Genomic DNA, 23474 nt, shown 5'->3' with positions numbered 1-23474 from the left:
CTAACATTTAACTTATGGTCTAAATCATTTTAATGTTTAATCATTTCCATACACCTTACACTAATCCATTCTATGGCCATTCCTTTTGTTTATATATCTAGTGCCCATTTTAATCTTTTCCTTACAACCTTTGACTCCAAATGGTTTCCTATGAAAGAAATGATTTCATTCTACTATTCTTTTATACTTAGAGAACTCTTGGTAGCTTAGACCAACAACCTAACATTGAATATAAAGTAGTAGAAATAATTTTGATTTGAAATATATAACCCACTATGTATATTTCAACATTTACATAGCATCTATCTTACTTTTATATAAGTTAATTATATCAATTACAATAAAATTTCTAATTGAAAATAATTTTCCAGAAGACCAGAAAAAAAGAAAAATATTAACATATATATATACATATATATATATATACACACATATATATATGCATATGGAAGTAGCTTGCTTTTGCTAAATTTACTTACTATAGTCTTTTTTTGCAGCTCTTTGATAAAATTTAAGTTCTGAAAATAATGGCCCATTTTCTTGATATTCCTATAAAAGAAAAGAACAATTAATTTTATTAGGAAAAAATAATCTTAAAGATAGATTTGGTATTTCAACGGTGAAAATATGAATATACATTCATAGTATATAAATAGGGCTTGAATAACATATTATAAAACACAGGCATCAAATTTCCACTAAAAATCTCATATAAGGACTAAATAAACTTAGAGAATCTCATGTTTAAATTTAATATACTGTAATGCTATCTCTATATAATCTTACACACGAGAGTAGCCTTCTTATGGAAAAAACTTACTAAAAGCACTGAGAATTGTATATACACATGTATACAGATAGTCAATGTCTACCAACATGGACATCAGGGTAGATACACTGCAAACTACCCTGGAGTTCATTCACACATGACACCTTTACTAATTATCTACTATATTTCATTCATTGTACTAGGCATAGGGGATACAAACAAAAATGAAACTTCATCCTTGCCTTTAAGGACCTTACCATTTAGAGTAAAGAGGAAGGAAGGGAAGAAAGGAAAGGAGAGATAGCTAGATAGGATAAAAAGATGATAAATGCCAACACAGAAGAACAAAGTTCTCCAGTCTTTACATTTTAACAATGTGAAAATATACCGTAACACTACATTTACTGATAAGTAAAATTATAAAAGCTAGGTTAAAAACTGTTTTTGCAAAGATACTAGGAATAAAGCAGAAAACAAAGAAGTGAATACATATGAAATACAAATTTAAGAGCAATACTTACCACTTTTATTACATGTCTTGCATCTTTATCTGGTTTATTTGTGGGGAAAGCTGCAGAACAAAACATAGGGTGGAGGAGAAAAATAGTTGTTCCCAATTACTGAATGTCTACTATAACCCAGACAGTGTTCTAAGCACTTCACATATCTTCCCTTACTACATGCTCCCGAGAACCTCTTCGTGGGAAGGTAGGTATCATCTTCATGTTACACAAGATACTACTAAGGTTCGACAAATTGAGTAATTTGCTCACTAAGAAGTACAGACTGGGGACTGAAACCCAATCTATCTGACACCATCCTTTGCCATAAACTATATTCAAATATTCAAACATGGAAACCAAAAGATATTAATCACACAGATCCAAATGTAGGGGGAAATATTTTCTAGATATGCAGCATTAACTCCAGTATATGATAAATCGTAAAATCTACTGATTAAATTTTACTAAATTAAAATCTATGTCAATTCAGAAATGAAAACTGATTTGTCTTAACTGGAAAGTTCAAAACAATTTTTACGTGGCAAAATTCTAAAATAAATCAAGTGAGAATGAGAATAATCTTTTATAAAAATCATTTTCTGAACCTGGCAGTCAATCAAGCCTACATTATAGAATATGTAACTCCTAAAAAGCACATTTCAAGTTATCTAACTTCATTTTATTATTCGCCATTTTCATTTTTAAAAATTTTTTCTTTCTTTCTTTATTCTTTAAATAGGCTTCATGGCCAACATGGGGCTCGAACTTACAACCCTGAGATCAAGAGTCACATGCTTTACCAGCTGTGCCAGCCAGGTGCACCCTGCATTTTAGATACAGTAATCAAAGTTCTGATAATTCCATTGTTCAAATTTTTAGATGAAATTAATCCTTTCATCTGTACTATCTAAATTTTTAAAAAGTTATGGTTTTCAAATCTTGATAAGTTGATGCATGTATTTATTTGCACTGTGAAAGTCTAGAATCTTGTTATTCATCTCTTCACTCTTCATCCATTCATTCCTTCAACTAACCAATAGTTATTTATCATGAGGCCAGAATTTGCAAGGCACTGTGTCAAGTATTAGTAGGATGTTTAAAGGAAAGTGAAAGGAAGGAAGGTGGAGCTAGTATTGAATATGATTAAATATCAGCACCTGACAGATGGAGAACAAAATCAATTCTTCAGGTATGTTTTCAGTATGTTTATCAGTAGCCATCCTCTTATGACTACTCCTAGCATTTTTCCCTCTCTTTCTCCTACCTCCACCGCCTTTCCTCTTTTTCACATGATAGATATAAAAAAAAATCACAAATTTACCAAGATATATCAATTCTACTTTACAGTCAAGCCAACTCATGCATAACTTTCTTAACCATTCTCCAAAATTTTTTATGTCAGCCTGCTATCAACCATTTGAAGAAATTATTACCTCAGTATTAGTTGATATTAGATATAAACTGTGAACCCAGCTCTTTCTAAAGAAACTAAACTTACTTATATCAAGTAATTTTTGCCTTCTCACTTTGATGCATGTAAAGTTCTTCCACTGTCACCCATGCAGTAGTCTCAAGGGAACTGTAGAAGGGATGGATTAACCATATCTAAGCAAGAAAAAAACTAAAGAGAGTGTATACAGAAGAAGGGATCCAGTCCTGTTAGAGAAAAAGGGGTAAGAAAAGCCTTTCTTCCCACTATGGCAGACGATTTTTACTAGTGTGGCGCCCAAGCCTGGGGAGAAACTGCCCTGTCCTACTTAGTGCAGTACTGACTTAGTGCAGTAATGACTCTGGGCAAAGGTCTTTGCTACCTGATGTAGAAGTTGGTAGAAACTTCCTGCTTCTTGTCTAAAAGCAAGTGGCCCCAGCAGCAAATACATCATCAAGCCCAACAGATGTAAGCAGAAAAGCACAAAGAAAAATTGGGCGTTTCAACTAGATAAATAACTTATGTAGGTGCTAATGGGAAATGAGATATCCAACCAGTGCAATGGGCTACTCCTTGCTGATTTCAATCAGTATAGCCGTACTACTTAATAGACTTTCACATTATTTCACATGAACATAACTATGTGTTGACAGATACTCAAAATATCCCACACTTGTCATCTGATAGCTATATAATATTCTCCATAAACTTCTAAGTCAGATTATACTGGAGAGCCTAAATTCAAAATCAATTGACTAGAAAGCTCTTGGAGATGGATGTTGAACAAATAAATTGTCCTAGTTACCACGGAGGTCTCTTTATAGTAATCAATCAGTTAATTAATGAAATAAATATTTATTTTCTACTGTAAGACAAGCCACATTCTAGCTGGTGAAATTAAAAGATAATGGAAAACAGATATGGTATCTGCTTTTATAGTCTGATGGAGAAATCGGACATTCATCAAATACTCATACACAAGTGCAAAACTGTAATTATAATAAATGTAAAAGGGAGAGGTAGACAGTAATAAGAGAATATATAATTTAATCTACATAAAAGGGAATTACTGAGCAAGAATATTTGGAGAAGTGAAGATGGGCCAGATGTAAATCTAGTTAATAATTTCTGCCTAATGAAAGGTTTTAAAAACTTGAGGTGTAGTTGGAGGACAGGAAACACATAATTAGATTCGCATTCTGAACAGATCACTACACCACAGTGTGGAGAACAGACTGAAGGGGAACCAGAGTAGATACTGATCGATCAGTAAGGATTTAATTTTGATAGATCAGAGGAAGGAGGACTACAGCTTGGACCACACTATCAATGGTAGATAAAGAAAAATGAGCAGGTTCCAGAGATTTCAGAAAGTGAAATTGTTAGAACTTGATAAAGGAGGGAAAGGGAGCTTGTCTGGTAGGTTACTGCTGATTAATCTATTCACGGTTGAAAAGAATGATCAATCACAGACAGTGATAGTCTTGAAATTATAGCAGTCTCTCATCTTCATTAAAATTTCTAACCAGAGGTCTGATGATTTGCTAAAATATGTGTACTGCACGTATAAGATATCTGCTCACCTAGCACTTTTTTCTATTCATTGGGAACTCTGTCTGGTTTTTCCTTTGAGGAACCAAACCACCCTCTACCCAAGTGGATCTAGTAGGGCTGTTTAACACAGTATACCTGCCCTTACATCTCAGGATGGGCAGATGACCAAAGCTGGCTAAGTGGAAGATACAAGTCCACTGGCCACAGTAACCAGTTCAGAAAGAGCAACATGACCCAAGTAGGCAAAAAGTTATTTCCTAGGATTTGACAGTAAAATGCTATGTAACACAAGGCGGCCATAAAAGGAGGCCATAAAGCTGTAAGGATACCAAATCCTAGAAATTACTTTCCTCAGCTAAATGGAAAATGAAATCTGAGAATCAAATACCGCACTGAAAAAAGTAAGGTTAAGGCAGGAAGAGAGAAAGGGCCCTGTTGACCTTGCTTAAGCTCTAAACTATCCATACCTGAAGCCAGAAAAGCCCTATACTTCTCAGTTATAAGAGTTAATAAATCCCTGGGGTGCCTGGGTAGCACAGTCCTTAAGCATCTGCCTTCGGCTCAGGGCGTGATCCCAGCGTTATGGGATCGAGCCCCACATCAGGCTCCTCCGCTGGAAGCCTGCTTCTTCCTCTCCCACTCCCCCTGCTTGTGTTCCCTCTCTAGCTGGCTGTCTCTGTCAAATAAATAAATAAAATCTTAAAAAAAAAAAAGAGTTAATAAATCCCCTCTTTGCTTAAATACATCTGAGTTTCTGACATTGGCAATCAAAGACTTACATGGAAGGCAACTAGAAAAACTGAAATATGATGGAGTCTGATAAAGAATGTCAATAAAGTAGCACAAGAGATAAACCAAAATCTTTCCTCTATAAAATAAACAAGATGCTGAATATAATAAATCAAACTTTCTTATAAATGAAGAGTTGATCCAGTTAAATAAATAAATAGGAAGCCCAAAACAAAGAGAAATCTAAGAACCAGAGGGAGATGTACATGGGCATTAATGTTGTAGGCTATGCTGCAGGCCCGAAAGAGGCTGCCCACTCTGGGTGACCAAGGATATTAGTGTTAAAGCCCTCTTGGCAAAAAGACAAGTCCTTGGGCCTGCCAACAGGCAGAGATTTGAAGTTAAGATAACGACATCAAGTCAGATTTTCCAAGGGCTACATCTTCAGTAGTGTGAAACATTAAAAAAAGAGAGAGAAAGAAATAGGGAGATGGGGGAGGGGGAGAAAAGGGAAGAGGGAAGGAGGGAGAGGAAGTAGAGGGAAAGAATGAAAGTAAGAAAGAGAGACTTCACCACTGTCAAAAACAGAAAGAAAAACAAAAACAAAAACCCCCACCTTCTGTGGCTTAGACCCTGAGTGGGAGGAAAAATAGAATCTTTCCTGATAAGTAGTTACTCCAAAGCTGCCTTCAGGAATTTAAGGCTCAAATTTACACAACAGTATTGGCTTTGATTAAGCCAAATGATAACCCAAAACCCCTTTCAGAAGCAAAAGAAACAAATCTTCAAGAGACACACTGGACCCACATGATTACCAAAGATAAAGCACGGCTAAAGATGAGTCAATGGTCCAACACACACACACACACACACACACACACACACACACACACACACACAAAACAGGAAAGAAAGCAAACAAAAGGCATAAACCCCAAGAAATTCAGACCTCCCATATAGCTCAAATATCTGCTTGTAATGATAACAGACACAAAGTATGAGTAGCATAAGAAACAATGCAAAACATTCTATGAAAAAATGAACAAATTGGTTACAATTCAAAAACCATCAGAGATCTAAGAGACAGTGACCAAAACCAAATACATTAGCTCAGGTCATGATCCCAGGGTCCTGGGATCAAGTCCCATATCAGGCTCCTTGCTCAGTGGGGAGCCTGCTTCTCCCTCTACCTCTGCCTGCTGCTCCCCCTGCTTATGCTCTCTCTCTCTCTCTGACAAATAAATAAATTAAATATTTGAAAAAGAAAAAAAAAAAGAACTCCAAGAGGAAATACGGGAGTAAGTTTGAATTTGGAATAGTCCAATGCTGGAAATTACACACACATCTATCTTCAGGAGAGTGTGCAATAAATTGTATTATAGTCATGGTATAAAATACATTGTAGGAAAAAATGAATGAAATATAGATGCAGTAGTAATACAGATATATCTTTGATACAATGTTAAGTGAAAAAAACACATAGAATGTATATTTATGATTCTCTTTCTCTAAATTAACAATCCAAAAACAAATTATATATGCTTATGGATACACACACATACACACCATAATGAAAAACAGTAAAATAAAAACCATAAAGAGTCTAGACAGTGTTGTTACTACTACGAGGTGGGGAAGAGATGTCAGAGCTTCTAGAGTGCTGGTTATGTCGATATATTAGATGCTTGATCTGGACGGGGATTGTATCTTGCTATTAGATATATTTTCTTGATAAATTATATGTTTATGTTGTATGCACTTTTCTATATATTAATACATGTAATACATATAGAATTGTTAATATTTAAAACACAATGAATAGCCAAAATGGTAGATCAGATACAGCCACAAAGAAAACAGCAAAACAGATTAGATCTGAGGAAATAATATTGAATTCACCACACAGAAATATAGAGACATAAATATGAAGAAGAGATTATGAAATGCCAAGGTAATATGTGACAGAAGCACAATTTTCTAAAAACCTCCAGATCTAGAGGACAGAGAGAATAGAGGACAGGCACTTTTGAATAAATAATATCTGATAACTTTCAAATACTGATAAAAGTCATGAATCCTCTGATTTAAGAATCACAAGTCCCAAGTAACATAAATAAATCTGTACTCCAGCCCACCATAGTCAAACTGCAGAACATTAACGGCAAAGTTCTAACAAACAATTCAACAGAAAAGATTAGATTACATACAAAGGATAGATGAAGGGACAGTAGACTTCTCAATAGCAACAAGGCAGTAAGAAGACATTGAATAATATCATATTCATATGCTGAGAGAAAATATTTATCAATCTAGAATAAGGTGCACTAAAAACATGGACAAAATAATATGCAAAATGGGAATATGGTGACTGGAGGTATAGTGTTGCAATGCATGTATTTATCCAGGAGAAAAGTAGAGACACTGATTAACGTCTTAGTTTATTAAATCAAGAGAGTGTATTGAGTTTACAGGTAACCACTAAAATAATAGAAATAAAACTCAGAACTTCAAAATCAGTAAAGAAAAAAAGAATAAAGAAAACCTAAAAATCTAATAGAAGATCAGGAAAGAATAGGTTCTTTAAAAAAAAAACACACAGGGTAAATATAAAATATGATAAGTGAAATAAATTATCCATTTTATATCAATTTTCACCAGTTTTTCATATTTTATTACCTCTGAAATTTGAATACACCTAATAATTGAAGACATCATACAGTCGCTGCTGACCACATAGCACTTTGACAGTTTCACTGCCCTTACAGTCACAAACCTAGTCCCAGATGTCTATTTGTCCTCACTTCAATTGAGTTGTGTACATTGCTGGTAGTATTAATGTTACATTTAATTGTCATTTACAATGGTTTGGGCATGTAGAAAAATTAACCAGTCCAAAACAGAAAAGTGGGACATAACTTGATATTACTGGGGGGAAAAAAAGTTCTTTAAGATAGGACTGCAACACTGAGTGCTCCATGAGTTCCTTATGTAAGTCTATTTTAAAGGTATTGTGTCATAATTTAATGGGCACCGTTAGGTATTAGATATAATGCAGATCTTACAAAAACACAAAAAGAATGATTGAAGAGGAAGAAAACTATGAACTTTTAAGCGTCTAATGGAGACTCAACATATGTATATAAAATAATGATGTATCTTAAAATCATGGACACCTTAGATGTGAAAAAAAAAAAACCATGCCAGTGATCATAATAAATCTGAGTAGACTAAATTCACTAGATAAGAAACCATAAGATCATTAAAAAATAAATAAATGTAAAGTATTTATCAGGCACAACTAAAATCTAGTTATACAGAGAAAATAAAAGATAAACTAGCCAAAACAGGTTGAAAAAAAGGCTGGAATACTTATTTTCAAAATTACAGAAATCTCAAGAAAGAAGAATTACTAGATAAAAAGTTAGTCCAACCTAATCATTAAAAAAATGATTCAATGGGGAATAAAAAAGATTCAATGGAAAGACTAAATTTATGAACTTGAAAGGATCTGATAATGTACCTTCATAATATCGAAATAAAAAAGCATCACAATTATAGGAAAAAAATGAGGGGCGCCTGGGTGGCTCAGTCGTTAAGCGTCTGCCTTCAGCTCAGGGCGTGATCCTGGTGTTATGGGATCGAGCCCCACGTCAGGCTCTTCCACTGGGAGCCTGCTTCTTCCTCTCCCACTCCCCCTGCTTGTGTTCCCTTTCTCGCTGGCTGTCTCTCTCTGTCAAACAAATAAATAAAATCTTTAAAAAAAAAATGAAAAAGCACAAAAATCATGATGATTTTAAGACAAATCCATAGCGTATAGGCAAGCAGACAAAAATAAGTTGAAATAATACAATTAACAGTTTTTTTTTTTTTTTAAGATTTTATTTATTTATTTATTTGACAGAGATAGAGACAGCCAGCGAGAGAGGGAACACAAGCAGGGGGAGTGGGAGAGGAAGAAGCAGGCTCATAGCAGAGGAGCCTGACGTGGGGCTCGATCCCACAACGCTGGGATCATGCCCTGAGCCGAAGGCAGACGCTTAACTGCTGTGCCACCCAGGCGCCCCAATTAACAGTTTTTATCTGAAGGCCACATAAAATAACAATTAAAGAACATACATTCTTTTCAAACATAAAACAATTTTTAACTGCCCATAATTTTACTCAGAAAGCAGACTTCCTCAAATTATCAAGGAATAAGGATTATTAAGCTATATTATGTGACCATAATGCTTAGACCCTAGGCCAAAGAAGAAATCACAAAGGAATTTACAGGAGCAGGTCCACACCTTGCTGGGTTCTTTAAGACTTGGAGTTTTGAATCCCAGCTGTGCACCAGATATAAAACACAGAACTGTGGTGTGGGGCATGCCGAGGGCCCAGGCATGGATAAATTGAGGGCAGGCATCTGAAGGAGCCTGGGAAACAGGAGGGGAGATTGTTTGCTTTTCTGTGAGGGCTTCCTGAGCAGCAGGGGCTGTGAGTTCCCCTCCCCAGGATTAAAGGGCGGGGTAATGCCATCTTCTATCTGCCCCTCACCCACCAGCACAGTCTGACTTCAGTGAGCAACACAGAACCCCTAGTGGAAGAGCCACTTACACCAAACCCTGCCCCCCTGAGACCTGCAGGGGCATTTTTACTGGAGCAGGCCTGACTGTGAGCCAACAAAGCAGGCTTCTCACCCAGAGGACCAACACAGAGGGCCCCTGCATGTACCAAGTATACTGATCACAGATTGCTCCAAAGCATCAGCTTCAGTTCTGGTGAAAATAAGACCAGGCTTTCCCTTTTTTTCCTTTTTTTTTTTCCTTCTTTTTTCTTTGGACTCAAGTTTATAGTTTTTTCTTTGTTTGTTTCTTCCTTTTTAATGGATCAGGCTTCTTTTTTCTTTCTTTTTCTTGGGAAGCAGACTTATAATTTTTTGTCTGTTTCCTTTTTTTTTAAGAGGGATGGGGGATCAGCAGAGGGAGAGGGACAGACAGAATCTTAAGCAGGCTCCATGCCCAGTGTGGAGCCCAACATGGGGCTCAATCTCACAACCCTGCGATCATGGCCTGAGCTGAAATCAAGATGTTTAACCAACCAAGCCACCCGGGCACGGGCACTTTTTCTTTTTTTCCCTAAATCAGGTTTATCTTAACAAACAAATCAAAGCATCCCACTGCAAGCAAGGAGGAACTCTGCAGATGACTGACCTGTGGGAAAGAGCAGTCAAAACATAATAGCAGAATGCACACAGTGTGCACCAGAAACACTTCCTGAAGTACCAAGACCTGGACAGTGTCTGACCCCTTTTTAATATAGTATTACTCTGAGGAGCAGGAAACATGACAAGCTTTCATAACACACAGAAGACAGAAACCTAGACATAATGACAAGATGAAGGAATTTTCTCCAAAAGAAAGATCAACAAGAAATCATAAACAGGGACTTGCTCAAAATACATACAAGCAATATATGTCAACAAGATTTTAGAACAACAGTCCTAAGAATACTAGCTGGGCTTGAAAAAAACAGAGAAGACACAAGAGAAAGTCTTGCTGCAGAGATAAGAGAGATAAAAACTATTCAGGCTGAAATTAAAAAATGCTATAACTGAGATGTAAAACCGGCTGGATGTAATTACAATGAGGATGGAAGAAGCAGAGGATGAACAGGTGATATAGAAGATAAAATTATGGAAAAATGATGAAGTTGAAAAGAAGAGGGAAAGAAAACTATTAGATCATGACTACAGGCTTAGGGAACTCAGCAATTCCTTAAAGCACAATAATATCCATATCATAGGAATCCCAGAAGAAGAGCAGAAAAAGGGGGCAGAAGGCTTATTTGAATGAATTGTAGCTGAGAATTTCCCTAACCTGGGGAAGGAAACAGGCATTCAAGTCCAAAAGGCACAGAGAACTCCCCACAAAAATCAATAAAAATAAGTCAATACCAAGTCACATCATAGTGAAACTTGCAAAATACAAAGATAAAGACAGAATTCTGAAAGTAGCTAGAGAAAAATGGTCCTTAACCTACAAGGGTAGATAAATAAGGTTAGCAGCAGACCTATCCATACAAACTTGGCAAGACATAGAAAGTGGTATGATATATTCAACATGTTAAAAGGAAAAAATATGCAGTCAAGAATCGTTTATCCAGCAAGGCTGTCATTCAGAACAGAAGGAGAGAGAAAGAGTTTCCAAGACAATCAAAAATTAAAGGAGTTCATGAACACTAAACCAGCTCTGCAAGAAATATTAAAGGGGACCCTTTGAGTGGGAGAGACCAAAAGCAACAAAGACAATCTACAGGAACAATGACTTTACAGGTAATACAAGGGCACTACATTCATATCTATCAATAATTACTCTGAATGTAAATGTACTAAATGCTCTAATCAAAAGATATAGAGTATTAGCATAAAAAAAAAACCCAAGACCCATCGATATGCTGCTTACAAAAGACTCATTTTAGACCCAAAGACACCTCCAGAGGGGGTGGAGAACAATCTATCATGTTCATGGACATCAAAGAAAGCTGGAATAGCCATACTTATATCAGACAAACTAGATTTTAAACCAAAGACTGTAATAAGACACGAGGAAGGGCACTATATCATAATAAAGGGGTCTATCCAACAAGATGATCTAACGCTTGTAAATACTTATGCCCCCAACTTGGGAGCAGCCAAATATATAAATCAATTAATAACAAACTTAAAGAAACTCACTGATAAGAATACAATAATAGTAGGGGACTTTAACATTCCACTCACAGCAATGGACAAACCATCTAAGCAGAAGATCAACAAGAAAACAAGGGCTTTGAATGACACACTGGACCAGATGGACTTTACAGATATATTCAGAGTATTTCATTCTAAAGCAGCAGAATACACATTCTTTATGAGTGCAAATGGAATATTCTCCAGAATAGATCACATACTGAGTCACAATTAGCCCTCAACCAGTAAAAAAGACTGTGATCATACCATGCATATTTGCAGACCACAATGCTATGAGACTGAAAGTCAATCACAAGAAAAAATTTGGAAAGACCTCAAATACATGGAGGTTAGAGGACATCTTACTAAAGAACAAATGGGCTAACCAGGAAATTAAAGAAGAAATTTAAAAAAACACATGGAAGCAAATGAAAATGAAAACAAGACAGTCTGAAACCTTTGGGATGCAGCAAAGGTGGATGTAAGAGAGAAGTATATACCAATATAGACCTTCCTCAAGAATCAAGAAAAGTCACAAAAACACAACCTAACCATATACCTTTGGGAGCTGGAAAAAGAAGAGCAAATAAAGCCTAAAACCAGCAGAAGGGAGATAGTAAATAACAGAGCAGGAATAAAAGATATAGAAATTTAAAAAAAAAAAAAAAGAACAGATCAATGAAAGTAGTGGCTGGTTCTTTGAAAGAATTAACAAAATTGATAAACCCCTAGCCAGACTTATCAAAAAGAAAAGAAAAAGGACCCAATAAATAAAATCACGATTGAAAGAGATCGCAACCAACACTGCAGAAATATGAGAATATTATGAACAATTATATGCCAACAAATTGGGCAATCTGGAAGAAATGGATAAATTCCTAGAAACATATAAACCGTGAAACTTATACAGGAAGAAATAGAAAATGTGAATAGACCCATAACCAGCAAACAAATTAAATCATTAATCAAAAATCTCCCAACAAACAACAGTTCACAGCTGATGGCTTCCAAGGGGAATTCTTCCAAACATTTAAAGAATTAATACCTGTTCTAGAAATGGAAGGAAAACTCCCAAACTCATTCTATGAGGACAGCATTACCTTGATTCTAAAACCAGACAGTGAACCCACTAAAAAGGAGAATTACAGACCAATAACCTTGATGAACATGGATGCAAAAATTCTCAAAAGATACTGGCTAATCAGATCTATAGTACATTAAAAGGATTATTCACCATGATCAAGTGGGATTTATTCTGGGCTGCAGGGCTGGTTCAATATCTGCAAATCGAACAATGTGATACACCACAATATAAGAAAGGGTAAGAACCATATGACCCTCTCAATAGATGTGGAAAAAGCATTTGACAAAATACAGCATCCTTTAAAAGCCTTCAAAGTAGGGATAGAAGGAACACACCTCAGTTTCATAAAGGTGATGTATGAAAGACCCCCAGCTATTATCATCCTCAATGGGGAAATCTGAGAGATTTTCCCCTAATGTCAGGAACACAACAAGGATGTCCACTCGCACCACTATTGTTCAACAGAGTACTGAAAGTCCTAGCCTCAGCAATCAGACATCAAAAAGAAATAAAAGATATCCAAATCAGCAAAGAAGAGGTAAAACTTTCACTATTTGTAGATGACATGATCTATGTAGAAAACTTGGAAGACTCCACCAAAAACTTTCGACTGATCCATGAATTCAGCAAAGTCACAGGATACAAAATCAATGTGCAGAAATCTGTTGCATTTCTATACACCAATAATGAAGCAGCAGAAAGAGATATCAAGGAATCAATCCCATTTACTATGGCACCAAAAACAATAAGATACCTAGGAGTAAGCCTAATGAAAGAGGTAAAAGATCTGTACTCTAAAAACCACAGAACACTTACAAAAGGAATTGAAGACACAAAGAAATGGAAAAACATCCCATGCTCATGGATTAGAAACACAAATATTGTTAAAATGTCTATACCATCCAAAGCAATCTACACATTCAATGTAATCCCTACCAAAATAACACCAGCATTTTTCATAGAGCTAGACCAAACAAATCTAAAATTTGTATGGAACCAGAAAAGACCCTGAATAGCCAAAGCAATGTTGAAAAAGAAAACCAAAGCTGGTAGCATCACAGTTCTGGACTTCAAGCTGTAATACAAAGCTGTAATCAGCAAGGTAGTATTGTACTGGCACAAAAACAGACACACAGAATGGAACAGAATAGAGAACCCAGAAACGGACCCACAGCTATATGGTCAACTAATCTTTGACAAAGCAGGAAAGAATATCCAATGGGAAAAAGATAGTCTTCTCAAAAAATGGTGTTGAGAAAACTGAATCACTTTCTTACAAAACTAAAAAAATAAATAAAAAATGAATGAAAGACTTACATGTGAGACAGGAAACCATCAAAATCCTGGAGAAGAGCACAGGGAGTAGCTTGACCTTGGCTGTAGCAACTTATTACTAGACACATCACCAGCGGCAAAGGAAACAAAAGCAAAAATAAACTATTGGGACTTCATCAAGATAAAAAGCTTCTTCACAGTGAAGGAGACTATCAACAAAACTAAAGGTCAACCTATGGAATGGGAGAAGATATTTACAAATGACATATCGGATAAAGGGCTAGTATCCAAAATCTATAAAGAACTTATCAAACTCAACATCCAAAAATTAAATAATCCAGTTAAGAAATGGACAGAAGACATGAGCAGACATTTTTCCAAGGAAGACATACAAATGGTAACGGACACATGAGAAAATGCTCAATATCAGTCACCTTCAGGGAAATATAAATCAAAACCACAATGAGATACCACTCCACACCTGTCAGAATTAACAAATTAACAACTCAGGAAACAGCAGATGTTGGTGAGATTGCAGAGAAAGGGGAACCGTCTTATACTCTTGGTGGTAATGTAAACTACTGCAACCACTCTGGAAAACAGTATGGTGGTTTCTCAAAAAGTTAAAAATAGAACTGCCCTATGATCCAACAATTGCACTACTAGGTATTTACCCCAAGGATACAAAAATAGTGATTCAAAGAGGCAACATGCACCCAAGACTTTATAGCAGCACTATCAATAATAGCCAAATTATGAAAAGAGCCTAGATGTCTATCAATTGACAAATGGATAAAGAAGATATGATACACACACACACACACACACACACACACAATGGAATATTAGTCGTGAAAAAGAATGAAGTCTTGCCATTTGCAACAACATGGATGGAACTAGTGTGTTTTATGCTAAGCAAAATAAGTTAGAGAAAGACAAATACCATATGATTTCACTCATACATGGAATTTAAGAAACAAAGCAGATGAACACAGGAGAAGGGAAGGAAAAATAAAATAAGATAAAAACAGGGAGACAAACCATAAGAAACTCTTAACTATAGAGAACAAACTGAGGGTTGGAGGGAAGGTGGGGGGGATGGGCTAAATGGGTGATGGGCATTAAGGACAGCACTTGTGATAAGCACTGGGTGTTATATGTAAGTGATGAATTACTAAATTCTACTCCTGAAACTAATACTACAGTATATGTTAACTAACTTGAATATAAATAAAATCTTGGAAAAAAAAATTTTTTTTAAGAAATTAAATTTTTATTTTAAGAAAATAGAGGAGTACCCAAGATGGTGACATAGAAGGTTCCTGAGCTCTCCTCCACCCAAGAATGCAAATGTACAGCCATATAGAGAACAATTCCTTCTGAAAGAGATTCAGAAACTCACTGAGCTACTCCTACACATCAAGGTAATGAGAAAATATATATATATCATAAGGGACACTCACTGTGATCCTCCTCTTTGGAACACTGACAGGTCCTGGCACACCCTCAGGTACTGGGGGCTACTAAAAACAAAAAAGGCAGCTAGGACAATCAGCATGAACACTGACGTGGGAACTTGAGCTGGGCTGACTGAGATTAATTTCCTACACAAGACCACTCTGTCATATCTGGAAGAGGTGGCTGTTCTATCTAACACACAGAAACCAGCAAAGAGAATCAAGGAAAATGAAGAAACAGTGGAATATTTTCCAAACAAAAAAACAAGATAAGTCTCCAGAAACAGATCTTTATGAAAAGGAGATATGTGGTTTAACTGATAGTTCAAAATAATTGTCATAAAAATGATTGATGAGTTCAAGAGAGAGCAATGTATGAATAAAGTAAGATTTCTACAAAAAAACAAAAAAATTCAAAACACAAAACAAATTATAGAGCTGTAGAACATAGTAACTGGACAAAAAATTCAACAGAGATTGCTTCTCAGCCTTTTGGCTAAAATCAAGTGAAAAAATTCAATAGAGAGGTTGGTTCAACAACAGACTAAATCAAATGGAAGAAAGGACCAGTGAACTCAAAGATGGGGCAACTGAAGTCATAAAACTGGAGAAGCAACAAGAAAAAAAAAATGAAAAAGAGTGAAGATAGCTTAAGGGACTTATGGGATACCATCAAGCCGACAATTATATGAACTATAATGGTCCCTGAAGGAGAAAAGAGAAAGGAGCAGAAAGCTTATTCAAAGAAGTAATGGCTGAAAACTTCCCTAACCTGGGGAAAGAAACAGACATCCATATCCAAGTAGTACAGTACCAAACAAGATGAATCTAAGGAGAACCACACTGAGACACATTATTATCGAATTGTCAAAAGTTACAGACAAGGACAGAATCTTAAAAGCAGCAAGAGAAAACAACTTTCTATGTACAAGAGAATTCCCATAAATTTAGCAGTATCCTGTCTTGCGGGACAGAAAAGAGTGGGATGATATATTCAAAGCTGGGGAAAAAACCCAAAAATCTGCCAAACAAGAATCCTCTAGTTGCAAATTTATCCTTCACAATTAAAGGTGAGATAAAGTGTTTCTCAAACAAAAGCTAAAGGAGTTCATAACAACTCACCTTACAAGAAATGTTAAAGGGAGTGCTTAAGTTGAAACAAAAGGACATTAATTTTCAAAGTGAACGTACATGAAAGTATAAAACTGTTGGTAAAATATACAGCTAAATTCAGAATATGTGAAGATCGTAATAATAGATGGTAAATCACTTGTAACTGTAGCATAAAAGTTAAATAAGACAGGTTAAATAAAGATTAAAAGACAAAAGTATAAAAATCTATAACTATAATTTGTTAATGAATAAACATGACAAAAGCGTGTAAATTTTGACAATAAAAACTATCTGGGGAAAAGGAGTGTAAAAATGTAGATCTTATCAATATGTTCAAAGTTATTACCAGCTTAAAACAGAGTGTCCTAAGTATGTTTTCCATAAGCCATGTGGTAATTAATAAAAACTTATAGTAGATACACAAAAAATAAAGCAATCAAAGCATACCACTATGAAAAAAGTCAATTCACAAAGGAGAGCAAGAGAAGAAACAAAAGAACTATAAAACAGCCAGAAAACAACTACCAAAATGGCAATAGTAAATCCATACCTATCGATAATTACCTTAATGTAAATGGACTGAAATCTCCAATCAAAACACACAGAATGGTTGAATAGTATATTAAAAAAAACAAAAACAAAAACCAAGATCCAACTATATATGCCTATAAGAGATTCACTTCAGCTTTAAAGACATACAGAGACTGGAAGTGAAGGGATGAAAAAAAAAAAGAAAAGATGTTCTATGTCAATGAAAACCAAAAGAAAGCAGGGGAAGTTGTACTTGTAGCAAACAAAATAGACTTTAAACCAAAAACTGTAACAAGGCAATGTAATGATAAAGGATCAATTAATCAAGAGAATATAACAATTAAAAATATTTATGTACCCAACATAGGTACACCTAAATGTAGAAAACAAATATTAACATATCTGAAAGAGGAAACAGCAATACAAGGATATTAGGGGGTTTCAATATCCTAATTGCAACAATGAAAAAATCATCAGAAAAAGGTCAATTAAAAAACACTGGAATTCAATCATATGTTAAATAAGATGGACCTAACAGACATATACAGAACAGCCCTTCCAATGGCAGGATACACATTCTTCTCAAGAACATATAGAACACTCCAAGATAAATCGGGTTAAGTGACAAAAAAAGACTACGTTTCTTAAAACAAATAAGAAACTGAAATCATATTCAGTATCCTTTCTGACCACAATGGTATGAAAGCAGATATCAATTACAAGAGAAAAACTGAAAAATTCACAAAAATATGGAGACTGACCAACATGCTCCTGAATAACCAATGGCTTAAAGAATTAAAAAAGGAAAAAATAACTTTTACAACTACACACACACACACACACACACACACTGATTAAAATGAGCAAAGGACCTAGACAGACATTTTTCCAAGAAGACGCAGATGTCCAACAGACACATGAAAATATGCTCAACATCACGAATCACCAGGGAAATACAAATCAAAACCACAATGAGATGTCACCTTATATCTGTCAGAATGGCTAAAATCAAAACACGAAATAACAAATGCTAGCAAGGATGGAGAGAAAAAGAAATTTTACACACTGTTGGTGGGAATGTAAATTGGTACAGCCACTGTGGAAAACAGTATGGAGGTTCTTCAAAGAATTATAAATGGAAATTCCACATGATCTAATAATTCCACTACTGGGTATTTACCCAAAGAAAATGAAAACACTTATTCAAAAAAGTATATGCAACTCTATGTTTATTACAACATTATTTGCAATAGCCAAGATATGGAAGCAATCTAAGTGTCCATCAATGGCTGAATGGGTAAGGAAGATATGGCATACACACACACACACTTACACAAATATTACATAGCCATAAAAAAGGATGATTGTGCTATTTGCAAAACATGGATGGACCTAGAGGGTATGATGCTAAGTGAAATAACAGACTGAAAAATACCATATAATTTCACTCATAAGTGGAATATAAAAAAAATGAAAAAACAAAAGGCAGAATCAGACCTATAAATACAGAGAAAAGTAATGGTTGCCAGAGGGAATGTGGGTGGGAGGATGGGCAAAATGGGCAAAGAGGAGTGGGAGATACAGACTTCCAGTTATGGAATGACTAAGTCATGGGAATAAAAGGTAAACACAGGGAATACAGTCAATAGTACTATAATAGCACTGTATTTTAGCAGATGGTAGCTACACTTGTGGTAAGCAGAGAATAACCTATAAAGAAGTCGAATCACTATGTTGTACACCTGAAACTAATGTAACATTGTGTGTCAACTATACTCAAATTAAAAAGTACACTTTCCAGTTTAAAAAAACTCGAAACAAATGAAAATGAAAACACAACATATCAATACTTATGGAATGTAGCAAAAGCAGTTCTAAGAGGAAAGTTTATAACATCAACTTGTACACTAAGAAAAAAGAAAAATCTAAAATAACCTAACTTTACACATCAAGGAACTAGAAAAAGAACAAACAAAGCTCAAAGTTAGTAGAAAGAAGGACATAACAAATCTCAAAGTGGAAATAAATGAAAGACACACTGGGAAGACAATAGAAAAGATCAAGCCAGACAAGGACACTCCAAGAAAAAAACATTGCAGGCCAATATCCCTGATAAACATATATATAAAAGTACTCAACAAAACATTAGCAAAATGAATTCAACAGTAAAGGTTCATACACCATGATCAAGCAGGATTTATTTTTGAAATGCAGGAATGGTTCAACTTATGCAAATCAATCAATTCAATCCACACGTTGACAAAATGAAGGATAAAAGTCATCAGATCATGGCAACAGATACCAAAAAAGCATCTGACAAAATTCAACATTCACGATGAAAACCTCTCAAAAATTTGGGTACAGAAAGAACATACCTCAATATAATAAAAGCCAATTATGAGAAGCCGATATCTGACATCACATCGAACTGTGAAAGCTTAAAGCTTTTCCTTTAAGATCAGGCACAAGACAAGGACACCCACTCTCACTACTTTTACTCAATATAGTACTGGAAATCTAGCCAGAGCAACTGCCAAGAAAAAAGAAATAAAAGGCATCCAAATAGAAAAAACCTAAAATTTTGTCAATGACATGGTATTATATAGAGAAACCCTTACAGACTCCACAAAACAACTACTAGAACTAATAAACATGGTAAGTTGCAGGATACAAAACCAAGATACAGGGGCGCCTGGGTGGCACAGCGGTTAAGCGCCTGCCTTCGGCTCAGGGAGTGATCCCGGCGTTATGGGATCGAGCCCCATATCAGGCTCTTCAGCTATGAGCCTGCTTCTTCCTCTCCCACTCCGCCTGCTTGTGTTCCCTCTCTCGCTGGCTGTCTCTATCTCTGTCAAATAAATAAATAAAATCTTTAAAAAAAAAAAAACAAAACCAAAACCAAGATACAAAAATCAGTTGTGTTTCTATACACTAACAATGAGCTACTGGAAAGAGAAATTTAGAAAATAATCCCATTTACAATAACATCAAAAAGAATAAATTATTTAGGAATAAATCCAACCAAGGACATGAAAAATCTATACACTGAAAACCATAAAACATTGATAAAAGAAATGGAAAAAGACACAATAAATGAAAAGATATTCTGTGCTAATGGATGAGAAGAATTAATATTGTTAAAATGTCCTAAATACCCAAAGGAATCTATAGATTTCAAAATTCCGATGGCATGTTTCACAGAAATAGAAAATCCTAAAATTTCTATGGAACCACAAAAGACCCTAAATAGCCAAAGCATTTTGAGTAAGAACAAAGCTGGAGGCATCACACTTCTGATTTCAAAGTACATTACAAAGCTATATTAATCAAAACAGCATGGTATTGGCATAAAAACAGACACATAAATCAATGGTACCTAATAGATAGCCCAGAAATAAACCCATGCATTCATGGTCAATTAATTTTTGACAAAGGAGCCAAGCATATACACTGAGGAAAGAATAGACTCTTCAATAAATGGTGTTAGGAACACTGGGTAACCACATGAAAAATAATTAAACTGAATCCCAATCTTATATTATACATAAAAATCAACTCAAAATGGATTTAAAGAATTAAGTGTAAGCTTGAAACCATAAAATACTTAGAAGAAACTATAGGGGATATGTTTCTGGATATTCATCTTGGTAATGTTTTTTTGGATTTCACACCAAAAGCAAAAATAAACACGTGGGACTACATCTAACTTAAAAGTGCACAAAAAAGGAAACCGTCAACAAAATGGAAAGGCAATGTATGAAATGGCAGAAAACATTTGCAAACCACATATCCAATGAGGGATCAGTATCAAGATATATAAGAATTCATATGGCTCAATAGCAAAAAAACCCAAATAACCCAATTTTAAATTAGGCAAAGGAGCTGAATACTTTTTTCCAACAAAGTCATCCAAATGGCCAATAGGTACAAGGAAAGGTGCTCATTATCACTAATCAACAGTGAAATGCATACTGAAATCACAGGGAGATATTGCCTCATGCCTGTTAGAATGGTCAACAACAAAAAGACAAGAAATAGAAAACGCTACTGAGGCTATACAGAAAAGGAAACCGTTTTACACTGTTCGTAGGGATGTAAACTGACACAGCCACTACGGAAAATAGTATGGACGTTCCTTGAGAAATCAGAACTACCATATGATCCAACAATTCCATTTCTGGGTATATAACCAAAGAAAATGAAATAATTATCCTGCACTCCCATGTTCACTGCAGCATTATTCACATGGCCAACACATGGAAACAATCTAAGTGTCTGTCAGTGGGTGAATGGATAAAGAATATATGTATGATGGAATATTATTCAGCTTTATATAATTATTCACCCATATAAAATGGAAATCTTGCCATAGGTGACAACATGGATGAAACTTGAGGGTATTAAGCTAAGTGAAATAAGCCAGAAAGAGCAAGACAAATACCACATGGTATCACTTATATGTGGAATTTTTAAAAAATAAAGTCAAACTCAGAGAAACAAAGTAGAGTGGTGGATGCCAGCGGCTGAGAAGTGGGGGAAATAGGGATAGGCTGGCAAAAAGTTATAAACTTTCAGTTATAAGATGAATAAGGTCTGAGAATCTAATGTATAACATAGTAATTATAGTTGATCCTACTGTAATGTATAACTGAAATTTGTTAAGAGAGCTGAACATAAGTGTTCTCACCAAAAACAAAAAAGCAAATGTGTGAGGTGATATATGTGTTAACTCAATTGTGGAAATCTTTTCACAATGTGTATGAATATCAAAACATTATATTGTACACTTTAAACATATTGCAATTTTCTTTGTCAACTGTATCTCGATATAGCTGAAAAAATAAAAAAAACCTATAAATCTAAGAAAATATGTACAATATCAATATGAGGAAACTACAGAAGTCTGATGAAAGAAATCAAAGATGTGAAATATGTCGATAAATATTCCCTGTTCACGGATAGAAAGACTCATATTCTTTAAATATCAGTTTTTTCCAACTTTACCTATAGACGCAATGAATCCTAATGAAAATACCACCAACTTATCTTATGGATACTGACATACTGATTTTAAAGTATATACGGAAAAGCAAAAGATCCAAAACACAATACTGAAGAAGGAAAACAAAGTCAGAGGACTGACAAGACTCAACTTCAGGACTTTCTATAAAGCTATAATAATTAAGACAGTGTGGCTGTTTCTAAGATTAGACAAAGAGATCAACAGATCAGAATAAAGAGTCCAGAAAAAGGCCCACACAAATACAGTCAACTGATTTTACAAAGGAGCAAAGGCAATTCAATAAGAGTAATGGTAGTCTTAGCAAACAGCACTGGAACTGGACATCCTCACACACATACAAAAAAATGAATGTAGACACTGGTCTTACATAAATATTAACTCAAAATGGTTCACAGACCTAAATATAAAACACGAAATTATAAAACTTCTAGAATATAACATGGGTGAAAATCTAGGTGAACTAGGATGATATGTTTTTAAATACAACACTAAAAGCATAATCTAGGAAAGAAAAATTTGATTAGCTGGATTTCATTAAAACTGAAAATGTCTGCCCTGTAATATATATACTATTAACAGATGAAAAAAACCACCCACAGTCTGAGAGAAAATATTTGCAAAACACACACCTGATAAACAGTACTTGTATCCTAAATATACAAAGAACTCTTAAAATTCAACAATAAGAAAACCAAGAACCCACTTAAAAATAGGCAAAAGATCTGAATAACTATCTCCACAGAGATGATATATAGATAGCAAGTAAGTGTAAAAAAAAGATGATCAACATCATATGTCATCAGGGAATTGCAAATTAAAACAGCAATAAAATAAAAGTACACATTTATTCAAATGGCTGAAATCCAAAACACTGACCATGTCAAATGCTGACAAGGATGTGGAGCAACAGAAACTCTTATTCAAAAAAAGAAGGAAGGAAGGAAGGAAGGAAAGAAAGGAAAAAAAAAGAAAGAAAAGAATAGAACTCTCATTCATTGCTGGTGGAAATGCAAAATGGTACAGCCACTCTGGAAGACAGTTTAACAGTTTCTTACAAAGCTAAACACAGTCTTACTACAAGATCCAAGAATCACATTTTTAGGTATTCACCCAAAGGAGTTGCAAACTATGTCTACACAATAACCTATAAATTTTTATATCAGCTTTATTCATAATTGCCCAAAACAGGAAACAACCCAGATGCCCTTTAACAGGTGAATGGATAAGCAATCTGTGATATATCCACACAATGAAATATTCGGCAATAAAAAGAAACATGCTACTAAGCCATGAAAAGA

At 35.0% G+C, this 23474-nt stretch overlaps 1 protein-coding gene across 4 annotated transcripts in view; it reads right to left on the bottom strand.

Annotated features, from left to right (window-relative positions):
• Positions 1 to 23474, bottom strand: part of VRK2 (VRK serine/threonine kinase 2) — a 114385-nt gene that overhangs the window by 71602 nt on the left and 19309 nt on the right. For all 4 annotated transcript variants that reach the window (XM_087863417.1, XM_045788022.2, XM_045788020.2 and 1 more), the window contains exons 3-4: positions 1291 to 1340; positions 480 to 549 (exon numbers count right to left, since the gene is read on the bottom strand). In XM_087863417.1, coding sequence (XP_087719543.1) covers positions 480 to 549; positions 1291 to 1340 — 120 coding nt within the window. The remainder of the gene's footprint in view (positions 1 to 479; positions 550 to 1290; positions 1341 to 23474) is intronic.

This window comes from Ursus americanus, chromosome 7, assembly GCF_024610735.1.
Source record: "Ursus americanus isolate L20-20 chromosome 7, mUrsAme1.1.p, whole genome shotgun sequence".
Classification (NCBI taxonomy): Eukaryota; Metazoa; Chordata; class Mammalia; order Carnivora; family Ursidae; genus Ursus; species Ursus americanus.
This window is presented reverse-complemented; position numbering and strand designations above follow the sequence as displayed.